General features: G+C 38.6%; 1 protein-coding gene across 3 annotated transcripts in view; it reads right to left on the bottom strand.

Moving 5' to 3' along the window:
• The window catches only part of DAGLA (diacylglycerol lipase alpha), a 43,823-nt gene extending 21,689 nt beyond the window's left edge, over positions 1 to 22,134 (bottom strand). Inside the window, exons 1-7 of one of the 3 annotated variants that reach the window (XM_072421762.1) lie at positions 22,018 to 22,134; positions 8,414 to 8,551; positions 3,976 to 4,187; positions 3,792 to 3,893; positions 2,546 to 2,684; positions 2,332 to 2,419; positions 170 to 304 (exon numbers count right to left, since the gene is read on the bottom strand). In XM_072421762.1, coding sequence (XP_072277863.1) covers positions 170 to 304; positions 2,332 to 2,419; positions 2,546 to 2,684; positions 3,792 to 3,893; positions 3,976 to 4,187; positions 8,414 to 8,508 — 771 coding nt within the window. In that variant the 5' untranslated portion in view covers positions 8,509 to 8,551; positions 22,018 to 22,134. Of the gene's footprint in view, positions 1 to 169; positions 305 to 2,331; positions 2,420 to 2,545; positions 2,685 to 3,791; positions 3,894 to 3,975; positions 4,188 to 8,413; positions 8,552 to 8,990; positions 9,084 to 12,767; positions 13,224 to 22,017 lie in introns of those variants that run through there. The other 2 variants (XM_072421763.1, XM_072421765.1) reach the window with 2 other exon arrangements.
• Positions 22,135 to 22,686: the final 552 nt, after the last annotated feature.

Raw genomic sequence — 22,686 nt, 5'->3', positions numbered from 1 at the left:
AGTAAATATGCCAATTGTGTATTCCCTTCATCATCCAAACTCTACAGGGACAAAGAAGGGGAAGTTCTGGCTGGCTAGTTGTTTGGTATGGAAATTGTCAGCGTTATTTCCTCACACACTTTCAAAAATGAGGCCAATCCTAAGAAAAATACCACAAGATAAGACTTGCCTCATCCAGTACTGCATTTCTCTTTGCTCTTTGTCTCTGGCGTAACAAGACTAACCCGGCAATTATATCAGAAGGAACGATATCCAGATCGCGAAAAAACTCAGCAAACAAATAGGCAATCTCTGAATAGGCATCCTGCAAGAAGAGACACATTTGGGTCAGTCACAAGAAGAGTAAAACTGAACACACGCCTAATAACCTACTTAGAATGTAACACTTCCTAATACTGCCTGCAAAAAATATAATGAACTGGATGAAATTCTTATGTTATTTTCCATTTAATGTGCCCATTTAGACCAACAGCATTACTATCACTAAAAAGATAGTATTATTATTATTAATATATATTTCATGACCAAGCAACACTGTAATAACTTCCTATCATTGCCTTCTCTCACACTGTGCTATTATCTGACATTACAACCTCAGGAATTAAACATTGCATTGTTTATTGTAACCTGTCTGCACCTTACAATACAGAGCGCAAAAGGCCTCTGAGATTAAGAACAAGTAAAGCAATGTGAATTCTAATCATTCTGGTTTACAGAACATTGCCATTAGAAATCATGGAATGGGTTATCAGGAATCACATGAAATGGCTAATGGGCAGTGATAAAGTAAATATGTTAATTGATAAGAAGGCTAAAGTACATAAATCCCCTTTGAGTCTTTAATCTGAAGACTTCAATCAGACATAAAGCTACTCCATACACTGCATCTATATAGACCACAGTTGCTTTTAGTGAACTTGGTCTATTCTAACAAAAGGTTATATTTGAAATGTAGCTTGTTTCCCTCGGTAATTGAAAAGTTTATTATGTTTTGAAATACAGTTACCCTATAAAGTATGTAATACTATAATCCAGATGAGATGTTTGTTCCCCAAATCCATCCATTAGGATACATAAATCCCTTAAATAGCAATATTACATCCGAATAGACTACAAAATGAGCATTTATTTGTAATGACAGACTAGGAAGAATTGAATGGTGATGCTGATAAAGGAAACAATGGGATGTACTGATCATTAGGTGGTTTTAGGTGGTTTCTTGCAGATCCCTAGTTTTTTGTTTATAAAGCTTCTGTCATTACTGATTGTATGTTAAAGATTGTTTACACTGCCATGACAGAAAACATAATGGAGGGCACATGCTGTAATGACATTTCCAATGCCCACCAAATGTTTAAACTATTATACAATGTTTATATCTACCTTAATCCAAATGGCCTTGGCCATCTCAAACATTTTCAGGCAAACTGCATTATACTTTAGGGCATAAAGTTCCAGAGATATACCCATCAGCCTTCATATTTGCTGTTAAGTTCTGCAGTTTTACAGTTGGGGAAAACTTATTAGACAATCAAAGAATCAGTTCATCCAAAGGCAAGAGTTACATTTTCGTATATATAAATAATTTTAAGAAGTGAATTTGAAACTTGGACTTGCAGCAGGTAAAGCACGGCTATAGTCAAATGGGAGCAAGCCTAGAAACTAAACCAGGGTGATTATGTAACCAGGGATAAAAGGAAAAGGGTGCAAGTACCACTGTATAGTAGAAAATTATTTATAAATGATGTGTGGACTGACTATAAAAGAAAAGAAAAAAGATTCAAATTAAGGTAAACAGTGTTGCAGACCTGTAAAAACCACACTCTGGGTATTTTCTGAATGCATTGCTGAACCAGAACACTTACCTATGGACGTTTGGGCCAGCTCTAGTATAGGATTTGTGAATCTGCTGAAGTTTTACAGTAATAAGGAATTTATTAACGGTTGCTGAAACAGTAAGCTGAAAAAACTTTGAAACCAGTTCTATATCTGGAAAGCATTTCTTGAAGATCTTTCCGAGCAGCATTGCCTAAATTCTTCCAAACTCTACTCAGACACTTCTGTGCCAATTACCCAGACATTCCTTTTTCTTTAGGAGTTTATTTGCATACATTTCCCACAAAGCACTTGCTACATTTTCCATGGATTCCTTTAGCACTTTACAAAAAAGCAACCTAAAATATATTTTGTATATACATTTTGAAGCATCCATAAACATAAATGCACAATTTATACCAGAATTAGGATTTTACACTAATCTTACACTAAAATTATATACAGATGCAGTGCTAACCAATCTGTTAAAGTAATCATCATGTTTTGTAAGCTTACAGACTGAGAGTCCTTAGTGCGAGTGCAGCACAGGAAGACTTTCAGACGACGAGTCCAGCTGCTGGCTTGGCCTTCTTCCAGACGGTGCCTATAAGAAAAGGATTAATCAGGTGGGTACACTGAAGAATGAGCTACACTGTAAAAAACACAATGGATCTGTAAGCCTATAGGGAATTGTAGAAACATTTCAGTATAGATAAGAGTCCTTTCTCACCGCAAGTTGTATGTGCGCAAATTTCTTTGCCTTCTTTTTGTTGCACGTAATTTCACAAATGTTCTTCCAGTTGGGTCAAATACACAAAGTACTGTGATACAGACACTGAGTATGACCACCCAGTTACATACCACCATTCCTGTAACAAAACAATAAAACAAATGTAAAATGTAATTTGCAGGACAAAAGACTTCCTTAGTGGGGAAAACAAATCCATAAAATGCTGCTGCATTTTAGAATGTATTTATATAGTACTGAAAAATTACAATTGTTTTACATCCACATTCATGTCACCAACTTTCTCAGAGGAGCTTACAATCCTATGTCCATACTATAATCATACATAAAGCACGAATACAAGACAAAAAATGTTTCATTGCAGATATACTCATCATGAAATATAGACGGGGAAATATACTGCTTTGTAATATCATGAGACTTTTAGGCTGTTATAAAATAAGCACAATTCACCAACTACAAACAGCATGAACCTGCATTTGCTTACTGAATTCAATTGGTAAATTTTTAGTCTTTCTAAAAAAAACATCAGATCTTTTAGTTTATTTACCAATCTATATTTATAATACAGAACACTACCCAGTAAGTTGTAATGCATTTATTATTCTGCATGTGAAAGGAAGCACCACCTTCTTGTATACACACATACAAAACAACAACAGGGGGGTTAGGCAATAGGAGAATTAGCTATGGCTCACATCAACATTTTCATGTAATAAATAAAATTTAAACAAAGAAAAAAAACAAGCACAGCATCTACCAAACTACTATTTGCATGATTAAATTCAGCTAATATGAATTCCCCCCCAAAAGCTCTCTGGAATGCATTTTGAATACAACCCCCTTGCCCAATCACTGGCATTAAAAACCAGACTAAGCCATTTTCTCACAATTCTGCTTTTATTATTTAATATCCCCCATACAAGAGGTACTAAAAGTGGTGGCACCAGCATCGTAAGCCAATAAGGGTCTACCGCATTATAGAAAGAGTTGTTGAATAAACTTTTACAAAAATGTAGAATAGAAAAGTCATGAAAAACTCACTGATCCCAGATTATGATGTATTATAGAAAGAAATTTAATCATAAAAAAAAATATTCAAGGAATACATATACTTTGCTAATTAGGACAGTTTATAAATATATTTTAACTGCTTGGTTTTCTGGAGTTCAGATTCATGATAATAAGTAAAACCTAGTTAGCTATAAAGGTTAGGGGTTTCACTTACCGAGTGTAACATTCTTTGCTGTGACATCATTGCAGGATGTGTAATACTGAGCCAGCCAAACAATACCCACGATTGCATAAATAAACTCAATCACCAGAATTGCTACAGGAAACAAAAATGTATGAGTGAAACCTTTCTTCAGCTTTCCTTAAATAAAAAGAAAAAAAAGGAATTTCTCACTTACCAAGCCGCACATATAACACATACTGCATGGAGTCCCTGGGCTCTGTGTACAGAATTCCTCCTCTCATGCTCAGCCAGATGATGGCTACCTCTGCAATCATGCAGCTGAGCAATATGCCCAGGTACCCACGTCCATGATCCACCAGGTTCAGGGAACATGTTTCATGGGGGTTATAGGTCAGACCGAAGAGGACTACAGAGAGAATTACGAACCTGAAAGAAGGAAAGGGATACAGTTTTCACTTAAATGTATTTAGTGGAACCATCACAGTAACTTTTTGGTTATTTGGTCATGTTCTTTGGTTGATCCAGGGGTTCCCTGAGCCATGAGGAACTGATATCAATGATCTTTTTGGCTAACTGTAAAGGTGATATTTTTCCCACTTGCTAGAAATGTATCATTCTTCTCACTGACCATGTACTGTGAGCTTTGGATATATTTATAATTAAAGGGGATCCAAAAGACTATTTCAAGGGTTCCCACCACATTAAAAAAGCTGATATGGAATCTCAATGACTTAGAAACTGAATGAACATTTTGGCTGGATGTTATTTTCTGTAATCAGACAGGACTAATAGTGACTGGATACGAAAACCCAAACTGACAGGGGCAGCTTGTGAAAATAAACTTATATCAAATAGTACCTAAAGCTGGTATCTTTTAAACAATGCAAGTAAATGTTTATTTGTAGGAAACTGAATAGGATCTTAACATTTTAAAAATACTTTAAAATATGAGCATAAAATTAGCACTTTTTATATATAAAGGTGCCCCTTGAAAATGCAGTTCGTAAGAGTTAATACTTAAAAATAAATTATAATAAAAATAATAACTTGAAACCAGGATATTTTTTTAAATGGGGCAACCATATTAGCCAATTATGTACTCAGGCTGTGTTTTTAGTGTTCATTAATGTTCTTTTCTGCAGCACTCTGCACAGACTAAAAACCTATTAGCAAGTGTGTTAATTGCACACTCTAATTTTAAAAAGTGGCACTCCAGGGACAATACACAGATCGGTATGTGGAACAAACTCATAAAAAATACAAGTAGCAATTACATATATAAAAGTCAAAACAAAAATAGTTTTCATAAAATAACAATAAATGCTTACTAAAAACAAATTCCTTCTATTAAAACATTGACATAATAGTGTGTGCTATTCAAATAACACATAACAAAGACCAGACTAAAATGAACGGCCATAATTGTACATCTCAAAAGGAATAAAAAAATGATTCACTTTTGAAATTGAAAATGCCTTTTTACTGGGTTTAGGAATAGCTAGCTTCACACAAAAGGCTCTATTTATAATGCAGGGAATCTGAAATTCACTGAAACATTTCCTGGTGGAGAATCAATAACTGCCATACATTGACCTGGAAGATTCTCCACCAGGGACTATGAGATCAGAAAGAAAGTCAAATTTACTGCTTTATAAAAAGACCTCCATGTTTTCCAGTTGCAACATTTGAATACAATAGTGTTGTCATTGATGGAGAATATACTACTCTAAGAAATATACAATATAGGAAAATAACAGAGAACAGTTTAATGCAATAGGGCACAACAGACAGAAAGAAGTAACAGTCAATAAGCACTATGAACATTTGCAACAATCCACAAGTCTGCTATGATCAGAGCCACAAAACATCTTCTAGGAGTTGTTATTCTAACAAGAAAAGGCTCTGTGTTTGCTTTGCTAGGTCCAAATTGGTGCCTAACTTGTGTGTTACCTTCCCCACCTTCTAGATTGTAAGCTCTTAGGGGCAGGGTCTTCTCCTCCTGTGTCACTGTCTGTCATTTGCAACCCCCTACTTAATGTACAGCGCTGCATATTATGTTGGCGCTATATAAATCCTGTTTATTAACAATAATAATACTAATAAATCACGCATTAGGCCAGCCTACGCCTGCCAGTAAATCTCTGCTGATGGGCCGGTGGGGTTTTTGCTCCAAGTCAATAAAACATGGCTCACATAGCAGAATAAAAGTTACCTTTGATACACTGGATGACTGTGGTATTAGGGAGAAGTTTGTGGGTTCTGCTCTCGGACATAAATTTTAGCTTTAGCTTGGAATGAGGCCTAATGCAAGCAAATGTAAGCTGCCAGGAGGTTGCCTAGAAGTAAATACAAGCCACTACCCTAAATGGCAGGAAATGTTGGTACAGCACTGATGTCCATCATAATGATTTGAAGCCTTTTGCTGAGAGATCAATTTCAGCAAAGAAAAATGTAACATTTTGACATCTACCTTTTGCAAAATACATACTTAGAGCACAATAAATCAAAGAAAAGTTTTAAACAAATCAGTATAGTGAGACTAATAACTGTAAATAGTTCAGGTTGTTATGGGTTACTACATACCACAACCCTTTTTGTTTACTAGTTGATCTAAGCTTCTAGAAGCCAAGTATTTGGTAACTGGGAAATCTTTTGATAGTAATGTAAAGCCAATAATTATTCCAGCTGGCTCCCATCTATACATTTGACATCACAGGAGCCCAGCCCCCTTGGGCACCACTTCATAAGATGGCATACATTTAGAAAAACAAATAGAACTTCTTGTTAATAACTGAATGGATTATCTGTAATCAAAGTCACTGATATATTGATACACAGTGTAAGACTGCCTACACACGTGCAATGGCTCAGGGCCGATTATCTTGTGTGTGCACAGTGCTGGCCGCCCATCGTCCAAACCACTGCCCAGGCGGATCCAGGGATGATGGATGACAAACGATTGTAATGCAAACCCCCTCCATAAAGCAGAATGGTGCTGTATGTACAGCGCTCATTCATGCATCGTGTAGTCGTTTGTCATTGGAAAGGATCATGAAAGATCCTTTCCAACGACAATTATTGCACGTGTGTACGTAGCCTTAGTAATAGGTTTTCATTAACTTTTTATCAGTTTTTTAAGAGCTAAGTGCAATTGTCAGAAAACGGTCATGCATATGGCCACCATTAAGGTCAGTTTAATGCAACCCCTTCCTTTACAGCCAAATAAGAACTACTCAGATTTTAAAAAGTTAAATGGTGCCTAATCTGTGAACAAAAACCCTACTCCTCTCTGTCTCCAGAGACCCTGATATTCGTGCATTAAAGGTCACCAATTTTGGTCTCATGCAGTATAGAGAAGATAAAGCCTAAATGTCAGAAACCTCGGATCTTCTTCTGACAGTCACGTGTTGCTGTTCTCAGTAAAAATCAGCAGCAAGGCTGAAAATGGTTGCTGACTGATGGAGAAGAGAGCACATTTATTAATACTATAAAGATACCATTACATTTTCTATACTTGGGTAATAGAAAGGTTCACTTTAATAGATCACTGAAATCTATCCCCACTCACTCAAATTTGATCTCACTTTCTGTTGTGTCTCTTGGATAGAAACATTAGGAAAAATGTTTTTAGCAATGTCAAACTTATTCAAAACTAAAAAGATTTTGACTTTGGAAACACTTTATTATTCTTCATTTGGAATGACCAAGTCATAGCTCTAGTTCAGGCTCCTAAATGAATATCTCCAGAATGCTAAATTATTCATCATTAACAAACAAGGGCTGGTTACCTTTCTCCATAGTACATTGCCAGCAGACAAGATCTGCACACACCTGTGTTTATAGATGTTTTCATTAAAATTATTGTCTTTTTGTTTGGTATTACAGTACTGAGCTAGACAAATAAAAGTGAAACTCTAGCCAAAACTGATCTTTTTTGGATAGAATTAGACTAGTGTAGAACTACAATATATAGCCTAAAGTATGCAGTGAAACCTCCAAATGACCGAGTCTCTAGTAAAGAGTACTTTTAACCTTAATTCTATTTCATACACAGACAATTTTAGACAATTCTGCATTTCCAAACTTATGGCAACAGTTTGGTGAAGGCCTTTTTCTGTTTCAGTATGACTGTGCACATAGTCAGCTTCGTAAAGATATGTGGTCTGGTTTATTACATCTCTCCAAAACTATTAGCTGGCAAATTATTTCAATGCCATGCTAAAGTCATTCCAGGTTTGCAGTCTCACCCAGGTTTTCCCATGATAGTCTAATCTCTACAGTGTTGGAGAAGTTTAATAAATTAGACCCATGGTGTGATGAGTATTCTGAACAAAGCCCTAAACTAAATCCTACTGATCGCATTTGTGATGGATTGAAACTGTGACTGTGATCCAGCCAGACTCATCTAAGATCAGAAACAGTAAGATGGTCAGGTAGGCTCAGGAGAAGATAAAGAATTCCACCAGAGGCTCTAGATTCCAAGTAAGTATGCCACCTGTGGCAGGCATAAATTGAATATTGTATATTGGGTGGGGTTAGACAAAAAGAAAACTACTATATCTCATTTTAGGGATCTCCGACTCATGGCCAATACCAAGAACTATTCATTAATATTCTTTGAATAAATGAATCTTTTGAATCATATCACTTACCACGTGCTGTGTAGTACAAAAAGAAAGATCCCTGGCAGCACCAAATCATCGCTGCCCACAGACCAGCGCCGGCGGAATACAACAATCCCCGGCATGGTGAGCAGCAAGCACTGTGTCACCGCGGCCTACCTTTACTGTCTGCAAAATAAATAAAAGATACATATAAAGATTACAAATCAAATAATTTTTATTTTGACTTTATTGATGTTACACAATTACACTAATTGCTTACAAAACTAATTGAAGGGAAATCCCTTACTCAGGAATTCTTTATAAATTTTGAGAGGACAGAATCAACAGTTTCCCATAATAAAGTAAAACCAAATGTAATTTCCTCCCTATCCTAGAAGAACAAAAGTGTTGCAAGTGCCCACAAATCAATAATACATATTAGACATTACATCATAAGCACAGACACTGGAAACACTGTTTGCTCTGCAGAGCTTACAATCTGAGCTTTGATGGCGGTTAATCTGTCTGCTGCTGCTTTACATCTAGCATGAATATGAATATGGTTCCCTTGTTTCTGCTGCCCTAGGACATGCCATGAACAATAGTGAATGTACAGTAAACTTACTCTCTCTCTGACGCCACAGCATAACAAGTGGCCTCTGTTCCCACTCGGCACAGCACCCACCACGATCCATTCCTTCCCCTCCTCAGCTTGTTTTTGTCCATGCACACACCTGCTATAGCATGTGACTCTTGTATCGTCCGCTGTCACATTGAACCTCACCTGCTTACATTAGCTAGAAATGTTTTGTTTTCTCAGTAATGCAATTTTGTAAAACCGCAGTGAACAACCACACAGCCACTTATCACTTTCATAATCTTTTTCAGTAACCACAATCAGCTACTAATTATCCCCATATACTCTGCTAAAGGAGAAAAGCAGCCCCCTCCTTTCTTGAATTTACTTTGGCATACACATCTATGAAACTTTCCGATTATAAGAATTACATTAAAATCTTTCTTTAAACCCTCTCAGCTACCTCTGTTATATGATATATTTTACTAGTATCCCTCTAGCCAAAACCATTTTTTCCTCTCCATATGGGAGATTGACCTTCTCTTTATGTTTGATGACCACAGTCCCCGAGACAGAACCTGGTGGGGTAATTTTAGAATTGTTACTCACACAGTAAAAGAGGGGAAAGTGTTGACAACTCTCAGTTTGGAAAGATTTTTTCTCCCTTTTTTATTCAAAAACTAAAAGAAGGTTTTGGCTTTGGATACTCTTTATTATTTTTCCATTGAAACAACCAACTCAAAGCTCTAGTTCAGACTCCTAAATTTATATTTTATGAGAGCTACATTATTCATAATTAACAAACATGGGCTGGTTACGTTTCTCCATATAATAATTGCATATAATTACATTGCCAGCAGACAAGATCTGTACACACCTGTCTTCTTAGATGTTTTCATTAAAATTATTGTCTTTTTGTTTGGTATTACAGTACAGGGCTAGACAAATGAAAGTGAATCTCTAGCCAACAGATCTTTATTTTAGCTGGAATTGGGAAGGTGTAAAACTAGGCTATATAGCCTAAACTATGCAGAGTCCCCACCAAATGCTTATGTACAGCTGTTTCCAGTAAAGGATATGGTTATTTCTATGACATACACACACAATTTTTGGACAATGTGTTTTCAATCCCTGGAACAGTTTGTTGAAGGTGGTTTTCTGTTTCAGTATAACTAAAAACCTACGTGCAAAGATTTATTGAGTCATGGTTTAATGAGTTAGGTGTAAAGGAACTTCCGGAGTGTCCTAAACAAAGCCCTGAACTAACTCCTACTGATCACCTTTGGGATGAAATTAAACTGACTGTGAGCCAGCCAGACGTGTCCAATATCAGTACCTAACTTCAGTGCCACAAAGTACCACAGAGCCTAAAAAGTCTTGTAAAAGTGTTCCAAAAGAGTGCAGACTACTTTACCAGAAAAAAGGCACTCGTATTTATTCACAATTTTTGAAATGGTATATCAAACATTCCAGACCTCCTGGTACTATTTGCAACATTTTTTAGAATGCCCTGACTATGGGCACCTCCTGAGCTCCACTTAAGCCCCCTTAAAGTGTTTATACATATTTTTATCAGTCTTGGTTGAACTGTGTTACCATTCCTTTCAGATATTTTGCATTGCCGTACTGGTTTGTAATTGATCATTCCTAATATTTCTGTCTGTATTATTCTCTACCTGTAACTTATTACACTTTTTAAAAAAAAAAAGGATGTTATATAAAAAAAGCATGTTCATATGTAATTTCTCCTTATTGTCTAACAATGATGTGGATAGCCATATAGTGTATTTCCAATACTTCCTGTCCCAGACAGGATGGTCAACAAGACATGAAATGTAACTGAAATCTCCACACTCAGGTCCTTTAGCTCACTATGGCTGTCAATAGTTATTCCTTACTTTTGAAAAATTTAAATTAATTTCATTTATAACAAGATGAAGTAAAAGAACAATGTGGCCACCAAATTTTTCAAAGAGATAGGAAAAAGAAATAGGTTAATTCAAACAGAGACCAACATGGGTGACATCAGAAATACCAATTCTGAGTAGACAGCCCCTTTTTAAATAGTTCACAAGCCTGTCGGTGTAATTTTATGGTAATGAAGCAATTTCTAGTGTGGGAGATTGGCATCACACGCACTTGCTGCAGAGAGGTACTTCAGACTTTAAATTCAGGGCGCTTTGACCACTTTTATTTTCAAAAACTCAAAAACACAGCAAAATCCAGAATTTTCCTTAGCAGGAGAATAATGTCAATACAGCATGCCAAGAAAAAAAACACAAAAGTGAGCCTCCTGGCTCTCTGTTAGTCCCACAGATATAACAAGTACTTGGGAGACCTCCTAGGCCAGGGGTGGCCAAACTTTTATGGCCACTAAGCCATTTCAGAGGTTGGCGGTAGCACACTAGGCTGGACTCTGAGTGCCACCCTAATGGCTCTGCCCACCACCAGGGAACGCCCCCTGAAGTGAAATCCCTCTCCTTCGTATGCATTGCGGAGGAGAGAGATTTCCCTTCAGGGAGCTTTCCCTATTTACCACTGCGGCGGAAGTATCAACGCTGGCCGCGGTAAATAGGGGAGCAACAGCAAGGAGGCGGCACCGGAGCTTCGCCAGTTCCTAACGCCCCCTGGCAGATCCGGCCGCGGGTTGCCAGGCAGCATTAGGCCCGAATCATCCAGGGGGCGTTAGGCTGGAAGGAACAACCGGCTAGGCCGTATCTGGCCCAATGGACGGAGTTTGCCGACCCCTGTCCTAGGCTTAGCCACACATGGCCTCAGGTGCCAATTCCCCCCAGTGTTAAAGGCATGTACCTTTTTATCAACGGCATCAAAGTGCCATCGCCAATTTCTGCTGTGGAAAAGGGAGGAGTGCCTGGCCCAACCATTCCTTCCAGGACACTCCAAATCTGGATCCCAAATAAAAAGCAGCAATTCTGCAGCAACATAATCACACATAGCTTTTTAATCCCTTTTCCCGAGAAAATTCAGGTACATGATGCCAATACCCCCTGTATTTGGCATCATGCATTTCTGTCTACTATATTACTAAGAAAACTAACAAATAGAAAGACGTAATATTGCAGAAAAACATATTCAGATCCTTGAAGGATTTTGGCTTCATCCTAAACATTACTTAAAGTGTAATTGGTATATTTATAAAGTATCAAATTATTCACCATACAGTCATTGATGATAAATTCTGTGCTTTTATTGACAGTGATTATTTCACTACTAGTGAATGAATGGTGAAAGTCACGTTTACTGCCTCATAAATACATCCTTAAGTGTGGGTAAACAAATAAAAAAAAAGTATGCATACCTATTAACACATGTACACAGTTTAGTAACAGCTTTCATTGCTTTTTTTCTAGTTTGAATGCTGCTGGGTATGGGATTACAGAAAGACAATACAAAGAAATTGAAATGACAATTAAAAAATATATGCATTTTTAATGAAATTGTAACTAGGTATTTTATATATACAAAGAGTAAAACTTAAAGCAGCAGAACTGTAAAGTATGTTAGATTTATGTTGATAACAAAACTTAACCCAAGAAGAGAGGAGCTAAATATTCCATTTTACCAGTTCTTGATGTAATAGCTGCATTGGTTTTCATTTTTCAAGCTAAGACCTTAGCAGGCGCAGAAATGCTGGGTCCTTATCACTGGCCTGGAGACAAAAACAATCTTTTCTGTGGCCAAAAATATTATAATCCTAATTTAGCATTATATGATTTTATAAAACCTTTAGACATTTTTTTTTTGCTAGTAATACAATCAATAAGAGCTTCCCTGGCATAATCTATAGTGTAACCTATGACATACCAGCGAAATCAAGTAGGCATTGACAATCCTTAGCGTCCTCTACCATGTTTGGAATCCCTGTATAAAATATTGCTTAGGGTTCAAGCAGTGTAACGGCTCTTGTTTTTTCTGCAAGCTTGTGAGCAGAAAGTCTGAAGTATCCTGTAGGGGACTGGAGGTCTCGGTAAAGCAGCAATTGTTGCTCCGTATATCTTGGAGAAAAAGCACTAACAGATGTAATCAAATCAGGATCTATTCCAGGCTACAATACCCATGTTTCTGAGCAGGCCCACTGTACAAAAAATCTGTCCAGTACCTGCTATGACCTCCCATCTGTCCCTCTTTCTGTTCTCGCTCTGCTTTGTCTGGACTATTGACTTTCAAATCAATATTGACAGTTTGATCTTTGCTTGGTGAAGCAGGTGTAAATAGGCAAAATGCCCTGACTTCTACAGAAATCTTAACCGTTTCCTATCACATTCTCTGTGCGAGTTTTCCGGTTATTTCTATACATTCCTATTAGACTATAGATGTACACTTACATACGGTACATCTGGAAGGGGATATGTCCCCGCTGTAAATAATGTCAGGAATACAGCTCATTTTAGCATTATGTGGATAATCTTGGATTAGGTTGGATCATTCTGGGAAACAAAACATATGGTATTTAGGATGAACAGCACTCCCTGTACTGTTACACTAAGAGCAATAAATACATGCACTGATTATGTTAATCCAGGACTGGGTCCCAGAAGCCAGGAAGCCAATGTTCTACTCCAGATAATGCCTAGTGTTTCCAAATCTTCTATTGTTAAGGGGAATACATAGGGCTCTATTCATAAAGCAGTGAATTTGGCATTCTCTGGTGGAGAATCAATCACTGCCTTGGAAACACATGGAATGGAAGATACTCCAGCACAGATTATTTCAGGGAATGTCAGTATTGCTGCTTTAAAATAGTAAACTTGTATATATTTTCATTATTATTATTAAAATGGTCAAAAAAACACTTCAATGCTAGATAAAGAGGAGAATAGCATGTGAATATTCTGTGAATTTTTATCCGACCAGCAAACAGCGCTTTAAGTTTCTTTTCACCACTTGCAATGCCTGATTAGGGCCAATTCTGACTAGTGAGTGGTGGGAATGCAAACAATGCACAAGAAATGCATTAGTGCACTGGGTTACCATACATTCTGACGACCCCAAACCTACCTTGCCAATACACTGAAGCACAACGCCTGACAATGAACTACACTTTAATCACTGCTGCATGCACACCTTTTGGTTAGGTGCCCTATAACAATATACACCAAGGTTGTGTGTGTTCCAAAATGCTGCGTGTATCCATAGTGGGACCAGTCCCTCACTGCTGGATGCTTAAAAAGATCAATATCTTAAAATGGAATTAAAAAGTAACAGTAGGACATCAGACTATTAAAAAACCTCACTCAGGCTGTTCAACCACACATTGCAAGCTTTAAGGCAGGCAGCTAATCCTGTGTTGTGTGACTTTAAAATGGAACCCTTGGAGAAATACAAAAGATGAAAGTACTTAATGCTTGGTCAGTGCCCACATTTTGCCCCAATCCAATGCTTGTTTCTTGCCATCTTGCAACATTTTCTCTGCTCTTACCAAACTTTCACAGTAGGTCCCCAAAAATAACTTTTGAGGTGAGAAGAGCTCAGAAAAAATTCCCACAGCCTACTCCAAAGATGTAAACGCTGTGGGTGACCTTGGCAATAGCATGGATACAAGTGTGTATCTGTGGAGGGGGTAAGTGGAGTGTGTAAAAAAGATGAGTGCACTTTGTTTCTAAGGGGACGTTATCATTTAAGATTGGTTTATTACTTGGATACTAACTCTAAGCAAGTATTGGCATATGGAAAGTTGAAGAAGGCCAAAGTCTTTTTTGTACTTATTCGCTGTCAGGGACTTAAAGTTCATTTCCAGGCAAATACATGCCCCTTTACCTTCTACCGCCTATCCCCCCCCCTCTTCCTAAAATGCATCCAACATATTTTTCTTGACAATGTGAAGATTGATATACTTATTTGAGTCCAACATCTGCTGCCAGTGCTTTTTTTTTTTTGGCAGGGTGGTCTTTGACAGCCCCTTTGCATTGGCATCACCGCTGCAGGCATTTTTTTGGATCCTGAGGGGACCCTGCTGCTGGACAGCCAACAAAACATATCCATGTCATGCAGACTGCAATGTAAGCACTTGAAGAAGGACCCTGCCTATGTAAACAGACTAGGGGAAGAGCAGTCTCCCCATAATTTTTTGGGATGGAAAGAAGCAGTAGATAAGTGGCAGCCCCTGTATTGTGACCCAGCTTTTTGAGTAACCACCCAAAAATAGCCAGGTAGTTCCAGGTGGTACGTCTGGCTAAAAGTGGCTGGGGAGAACACACACACATACATTATATATAAATAAATATATATATATATATATTTTTTTTTTTTTATTACACAGTATTTATAAGAGCCAACATATTACGCAACGCTGTACAAGTCCAAAGTCATGTCACTAGCCGTCCCTGAAAGGGGTTCACAATCTAATGTCCGTACCAATCATATGTAATCAACTAATCATATGTCTTTAACACAATCTAAAGTCAATTTTTCTGGCGGAAGCCAATTAACCTAACTGCATGTTTTTGGAATGTGCAAGGAAACCAGAGTACCCGGAAGAAACCCACGCAAACACAGGGAGAACCTGCAAACTCCATGCAGATAGTGTCCCTGCAGAGATTAGAACTTGGGACCTAGCGCTTAAAAAGTGCTACCTCTGAGCCACTGTGCTGCAGACATAGAGAGGTGCAAATATATATTCTGTGCCACTGATCAGTTAGAGGGGGTTAGGGAAAAGGCTGCATGTGAGGGTAATAGGTGGAGCCCAGAAAACAGCTTAAGAATGCTAAGTTCAAAAAAGGCAACACTTGCTTCGCAAATGACAATCTTACTTTAAGCTTTTTCCCAAATATTAGTTTATTATTACTTTTTCAACTCCAAAAAAAATGTGTTATGTGAACCATGGGCATTGCCCATACAGACAAATAATTTGAATATTTAGTTGCTACAGTATGATACTTGGACAATCCCAAGGGTGGGGAAGGGGGGACTATATCTGTGCAGTGGAACTTTTTTTTATGATGGCTCATAAAGTTTGTTTTATGATCAGAATATAAGTCTAAAGATAATTGTATTGCTCTGTGGAATATATTGGTGCTTCATAAACAACACAATTTATTGCCAACTTCTAATTTTAGTTACATATAGTCTGGAATGTCAAGTGATATACAGTTAAATATTTCACAATTACCAGAATAGGAAGTAAGGGGACTGTTCTTGTGACAGCATTGTAAGAAAGGATTTTCCCCTCACGTGGAGAGTTTTTCTCTCAGAACATTAGTTATATGTAATCTTCCACAATAGGGTAAAGAAATAAATTCAGGAGGTTTTGGAATTCAATAAGCTATCCAAAAAAAGGTTCTGGCCAATGATACACTTTAAAAAACAAAAGTGGTTATTTATAGGAAGTATTATAACTGCAATCAATGTTGTAAAAATCAGCAAGTGTGAATATTTATCCACAGGAAACTACAGAACCTACACCATGCTCAGCAATTAAACTAAAATTAGGATAATGCCCTAAAGGATATTTAACAAAAAAAACATAAAAACCTTCCTATTAGTTTCCTTCTGTTCTGTTAAATATATATTTAAATGCATTTAGATATGTCTCATTATAGAATGAAAGAAAGAAAACAAAACTTCATCCAGACCGAAATCTTGTGAGACTTCATGAGCCCTTTGCTTCAGTTGTACTTTTAGCAGTTACTTTGTCCCCAACTATCTATGCGGACTACATAACCCTTCCTCTCTATGTTAAACAGATGGGCAGAGCATAAGGAGTTTGCAGTCTAAACTTAGAAACAGGGGCGGACATGGAGAGGTGCAAAGTGTGCTGTAGCAAGAAGCTCCTTAGTCATCAGGGGCCCCCACGGATAAACCAGTTCAGTTCTGCACAGGGGCCCCCACAGGTAAACCAATTCAGTTCTGCACAGGGGCCCATTGTTGGCTACATCCGCCAGGAAAGGAGCCAAGGTGACAACACTGCTTCATCATATATACAGGTTAGTCAGTGAGTTGTCACTCAAGGACAGGAAGTGCTTTACTAGCTGGTTGAGCCGTCATCGGGGTTTCCCTTTTCTCTGCCAATCACAAAGCGGAGCGCGGTCGGGTGCCAGTTATCTGAATTTTCCAGTTATCTGTGTTCGGGATAACCGGGGTTCTACTGTATGAAGATGGTCTTCGGTAGTTTTGATCACACATCTAAAGCAGATAACAAAGTGGCAAACTGTATGACATTTTGCTGATCACCTGAGCTGCATCCTAATTCTGGGTCAGGGATTCAGAACGTAATAAGAATATACCAAATGACCAACCAGGCAAGAGGTATTTTTTAGAACCAGGTCAGCAATTTACATAATAACTCAGGGAAAGGTCCTCTTTAACAACTGCTAAACTGATTTTAATATATATATATATATATATATATATATATATATATATATATATAGGTTATGCTTTAAAGAGGCTCACCCATAAAAACCTAATATGCTGCCAACGTAGCCTTTGGATAAAGGGTGTACAGTCCTTGGGAGCCAGGGTACGCTCACATTTTAACATTTCTCTAACAAGCAGCAGTTAATTCAGTAAAGTATGGCTTCCAAAGAGTCAGGAAATGAACGTTTATTCTGCCCAGTATGAGGCCCTCTGGCACTGGAGTTGAACATTCATGATTTAGACAACTTAGGAAAGGCTTGGATATTTGGGATTTAAAAGACAATTCAAAGCCCTGGAACCCACACCAGGTACCAAGCCAGAAACCCAGATTCAGTTAGAACAAAGATCTGCTACATGCAGCAACCAGACTTAGTAGTTTACCATTCCAGAGAAAGTAAGATAAATAAGCTAAAAACAAGTTACTAAATAAAACAAAGGTGTTGTCCTCCTTGCTGCAATAGTCCTAAATCTGTGATCTTAATGTAACCAGTTGCAAAAATTCTATACCTATATAAAATGATATAAATACAATTGAGAATTAAGGTAAATGTGTAAAAAATGATTGTGAAAGCAGCAAACACTAAATCATGTATTTTTTTAATTAATGACACACACATGCTAAAAAAAACAAAGCCTGCCTCATTACAAGCCATTAAACACCAATTGTCCATTTACTCGGGAAGACATTCAGGCAGAAGGATGGGAGATTGGCAACCTTCAGCACTGTGATTAGCGGAGCATCATGAGAGATGCAAATGAACCTGGTGCAAAATTGGTCGGCTGGATAACAAATCTGTGATGTGTCCAACTAATGTGCTATAATGATTTCCAGCTGACAGTAAAAGCCAACTTAGTAAAGTCATTTGCCCAATGTCTTTTAAAGAAGGACGAGACAAATCTGGCAGATTGTTGGGTACGACATACACAGCGTGTATTTAAGGTGGACTTTTGCAATTATCAAGGTGTGGCAAAATAAATAACCATCTTGTACTGTCTGTATTGCTGGTAGCAACCAATCAGATTGTTCACAGTGCTATGCCAGGGAATGAAAAACAAAAGTGATGCTGCAAATAGACATTTTGATAAATTGGACTCACAATAATTAATACATGTCAGCATTCCATCTGTCAATACTCATGCACAGAAATCATTATTGATCTTTTCTTGATTAAGCGGAGACACTGTCTGCATCCTTATGTACAGGACCCACTAGAAGACCTAGGATTATGGTTTTAGCCATTAATGCGAGTAAGGCATCAATACCTGGATAATCTTCACATAGTAATTGTGACTGTAATAAGATCTCAGATAATCTGTTTATGTAGAGCTGTAATTAAAGGAACAGATTATGCAAGACAAGGTTGTCTTAGGATAAACATAGACAGGTTTCTCACCAGAAACAATGGCCATGAAGAGATATGCCCACCCATGGATGACTTCATAGGACATCAGGTGTAAGGCTATGTGTGCATGTCATATATATTTCCTGGAAACAGTCAGGAAAGTTTGTTTGCAGTGACTGGAGAACAAACAAGCAGTGAACACACAGCAATGTTCTGTTTCATTAAGGGGGGCAGAAACCAAAATATTTTTTTCTCTTAACACATACTGCATTTTGCTTTGGGGCTGAACAGAGCAATGCCGCCCAATGGGCCCTTAATGCTGGGCTAATCCTGGGAAGCACTAATTGCACTTGTAATAAGATTTTAGATAATCTGGTAATTCACAGCTGTAATTAAAGACGCAGGGTATGTAAGGTAAAGGTAGTTGGAAAGGGAAATATGTCACAATTAAGGGCCTTGACAGACAGACCAAAGCTGATGTTTTCTTGCGAGTGTTAGGATCAAGACCGTACACCAATCTCTATGGACATTGCTAGCTGTGTTCGGGGCCAGCGAAGGAGTAATTCCACAGTTGTTAGTGAACGGCTCTCCTACATGACTCCAATGCTGGTGAAAAATACTCCCTTAGCCGCTCTCTTCGCTCCTCCAATGACGTACTACTGACTTCTTCACTCATAACCTCATCACACGCACGGCTTCAAGACTTTTCTAGAGCTGCCCCAACTCTCTGCAATGGTCTTCCTCGTCCCATTCGGCTTGCTCTTACTTTCTGCTCATTTAAATAAGCGCTCAAAACCTAAACCCTCACTACTTCCCACCCCTCCTATTGTGTGATACTTCCCCATCTCCTATGTGCTCTTCGGGGCAGGGTCCTCTCCTGTGTCACTGTCTGTATCTGTCTGTCATTTGCAACCCCTATTTAATGTACAGCGCTGTGCAATATGTTAGCGCTATATAAATCCTGTTTATTAATAATAAAACTATCACCAATGACAGTCACCCATGCTACATGCCCCTGAGACATACAAATTACCTGGACAATGTAAGGTCATTGTGGAGTTCCAAGAAAAGCCATTGAATTTGGGACCTGCTTCTTTGAAACTTTTCATGCTCTTATAAGTTCACTTGGCAGCCAAACAGGAATGTGGTATTGCAAGATCCGGTAATTCATCTGAAAATAGTGTCGCATACCTGCGACAGTCTCTCAGCGGCTGGGCAGAAAACCAAAGATTGACTTTCTCAGGTCGACTCAAAAAGAGCTCCTTGCGGATGACACATGCTCCAACCTGCACCAACATCCATTGCGTGTTGAGCAATCACTAAACACGCCTGTCCTTTGAAGCATCACCTCCAGCAAAAGGAAATGTGCAACCATTTCCCAACCACACCTTTCTCGTTCTTCTACAGCAAAGATTTTTACTTATCTGAGAACACCCTGAATCAAAACGATACATCCATTTATTCTGTACATTTGTTTTCTTGAGCTTTGTGCTGCGATAAAATCCATCTGCCACATTTCAACAACCGAATTAGCTTTATCTAAGTCACGTTGTAAAAAGTCACTGTCATCCTTATGCTGCAATACCAATTCTAGTGATTTCCACACCTTAGTATAATTATTATAAATATAAATGATACCATAAAATGACATCATTTTTTATAGATGCTACATGCACAATCCTAAAACCCCAATAAAACGTATTTATAGAAAAAATAAAATCACTACAATTACAAGTTGTGATAAGGATGCCCTGTGGGATGAATAATTGTGATTAGGACCTCACATATTTAAAGACAAGTCGATGGATTTGATCAGTGTTTCTCAACCAGGGTTAATGCAAAGGTTGCTGGGGGTTCCTGGAGTAATGAGCAGTTTGTGTTTCTCAGGTCGGTATAGGGACATCAATGATCTTTTTGGCTCTGTAAGGGTGACATTCTTCCCACTGACCAGCAATGTAAGAGGCATTCTTCTAATCACTAATGTACAGTGAGCAGTGGATAAAGTAACTATAGCAGAGGTTCTCTGAAGACCTGAAAGTAATTTCAAGGGTTCTCCCATGTAAAACGATTGGGATAATCACTGGTAGAACCTATGCAGCATGGTGGCTCAGTGGTTAGCACTCAGATCTTTGCAGCGCTAGGTCCCAGGTTCAAATCTCAGCCAGGACACTATCTGCATGGAGTTTGCAAGTTCTCCCTGTGTTTGCATCGGTTTCCTCCGAGTACTCTGGTATCACCCCACATTCTTAAAAACATGCAGTTAGGTTAGTTGGCTTCCCCCCAAAAAAATGTCCCTGTAATAAAGATATAGGACTATGCTAAGGGACTTGTGGCCCCTTTGAGGGACAGTTAGTGACATGACTTTGTACTGTGCTGCATAATATGTTGGTGCATTATAAATACTGTATAATAATAATAACTGTCATCAGATCAATAGACAAAAGGACATGGTCCTGAGGACACAACGTACACACAGTTGTGTAATAGAAAACTGCAATACAACACGCATATCAGAAATCAACTGCCCCTATCATATATGTGATGAAGAGACAAGGAAAAAAACAATAAATAAATAATAGTTCATTAAACCCCAATACATAATGCATAACATACCCGTGTCATTACAAAATACATCTGCAGCTTTTATTGAAATGCCTAATGATCCTGCCATTCAGATCCTTGTCCTGTCTAATGGTGACAACGCTGTCTGACAATTTTTCAGCTTCCAATGCAAACTACAACTATCTGTGCCAATGGTCCAGGCAATCCCTGGCCTTCACAGACACATATAGAGGCTGCAGGAAATCAGATTCAAGATCAATCAGATCAAATCAAACAAAGGAACGTAAAAAAAGATGAAAATCAGTATTTTGTTTCTGTTGCATGGTGCAAACTAATTGCAATTTGATTGCCATGTACTTTAAATAGTATTAAGCAGTGCACAGGTGTGGATAGATGTATACAGCTGTCCCTGATTTCTAGGATTGTCCTCATGCTGCTGAGCCTGGAAAATCTGTAAACCTTGTGCAAAAATCCTCAATATTCCATGATCGATCTGATATTAGGAAACGATTTGTAAGGCTGCAGATGCATGTCAGTTGTACTGTGTCTGATTAACACTCCATAGTGATTTCAATATAAAGAGTCAGAACAACCCAATAAATATATGATAGGTTGTAATGTCAGTGTGTGATGTCACAGGCACAGTGATGATGTCATAAGGCAGCGGTGTGCAGAGTGACATCACACACAGCTGTCCAGCAGCCATCTCTCTGTCACCCAGCCCTGGGTGGGGGGTTTGCAAGCTATGAAGGTCGCTCCGGGAAGATGCCCTGCACCCATTCCATCTCTCTCACCTCTCGGGGGCTCCATGCTACCTTCTCTCTCTGTTCTTCTTTCCGTGATCCCGGCGCAGCGGCACGTCTGCACCGGGGCGGGATCTGACGTCACTTCCGGAACCTCCTCTGGCACCGGCGGTAACTATGGTAACTGCGCGGCCGCCGTGACGAAGCTGGGGAATCTCAGTGACACCTTGTCAGGATGATGTATAGGCCGGAGCTGCTTGGTCCTCCCCGCTCCTCGTTACCTGAGAACAGAGGAGGCTTTTCCTGCACAACGTCACCGGCTGGCGAGTCAGTGGCTGCGGACACCGCTATCCTTCTGTACCGGGGCCTCCTCACAATGCAAACCCTGCTTTCTATACATATACTGACTATGGGATCCTAAATGGAGGCTTTATGACCTTTTCTATCCAGACTATCATGGCTGGGAATTCTGTACTCCAGCAAATCAACATGGCCCCAAAATTATTTTACCTTTGTTGGAAATATGTGTTACGTTACAACAAAAAGTATGAGACCCTCTTTTGTATCAGTTCTCCATAATGAACTATGTCTCGCTAAGACAAAATAGAATATCATGGGAGAACCTGAGTGATCCAGCAAACCTGGAATTGATCTGGTCCAGGATTGAAAACCTTAGCCAACTAATAGCAAAGCATTTTTAGGAAATCCATCACAGGTTTG

This window comes from Pyxicephalus adspersus, chromosome 9 (assembly GCF_032062135.1).
Source record: "Pyxicephalus adspersus chromosome 9, UCB_Pads_2.0, whole genome shotgun sequence".
Lineage (NCBI taxonomy): Eukaryota > Metazoa > Chordata > Amphibia > Anura > Pyxicephalidae > Pyxicephalus > Pyxicephalus adspersus.
Note: the sequence above shows the minus strand (reverse complement) of the source record. Positions and strands in the feature narration are given on the sequence as shown.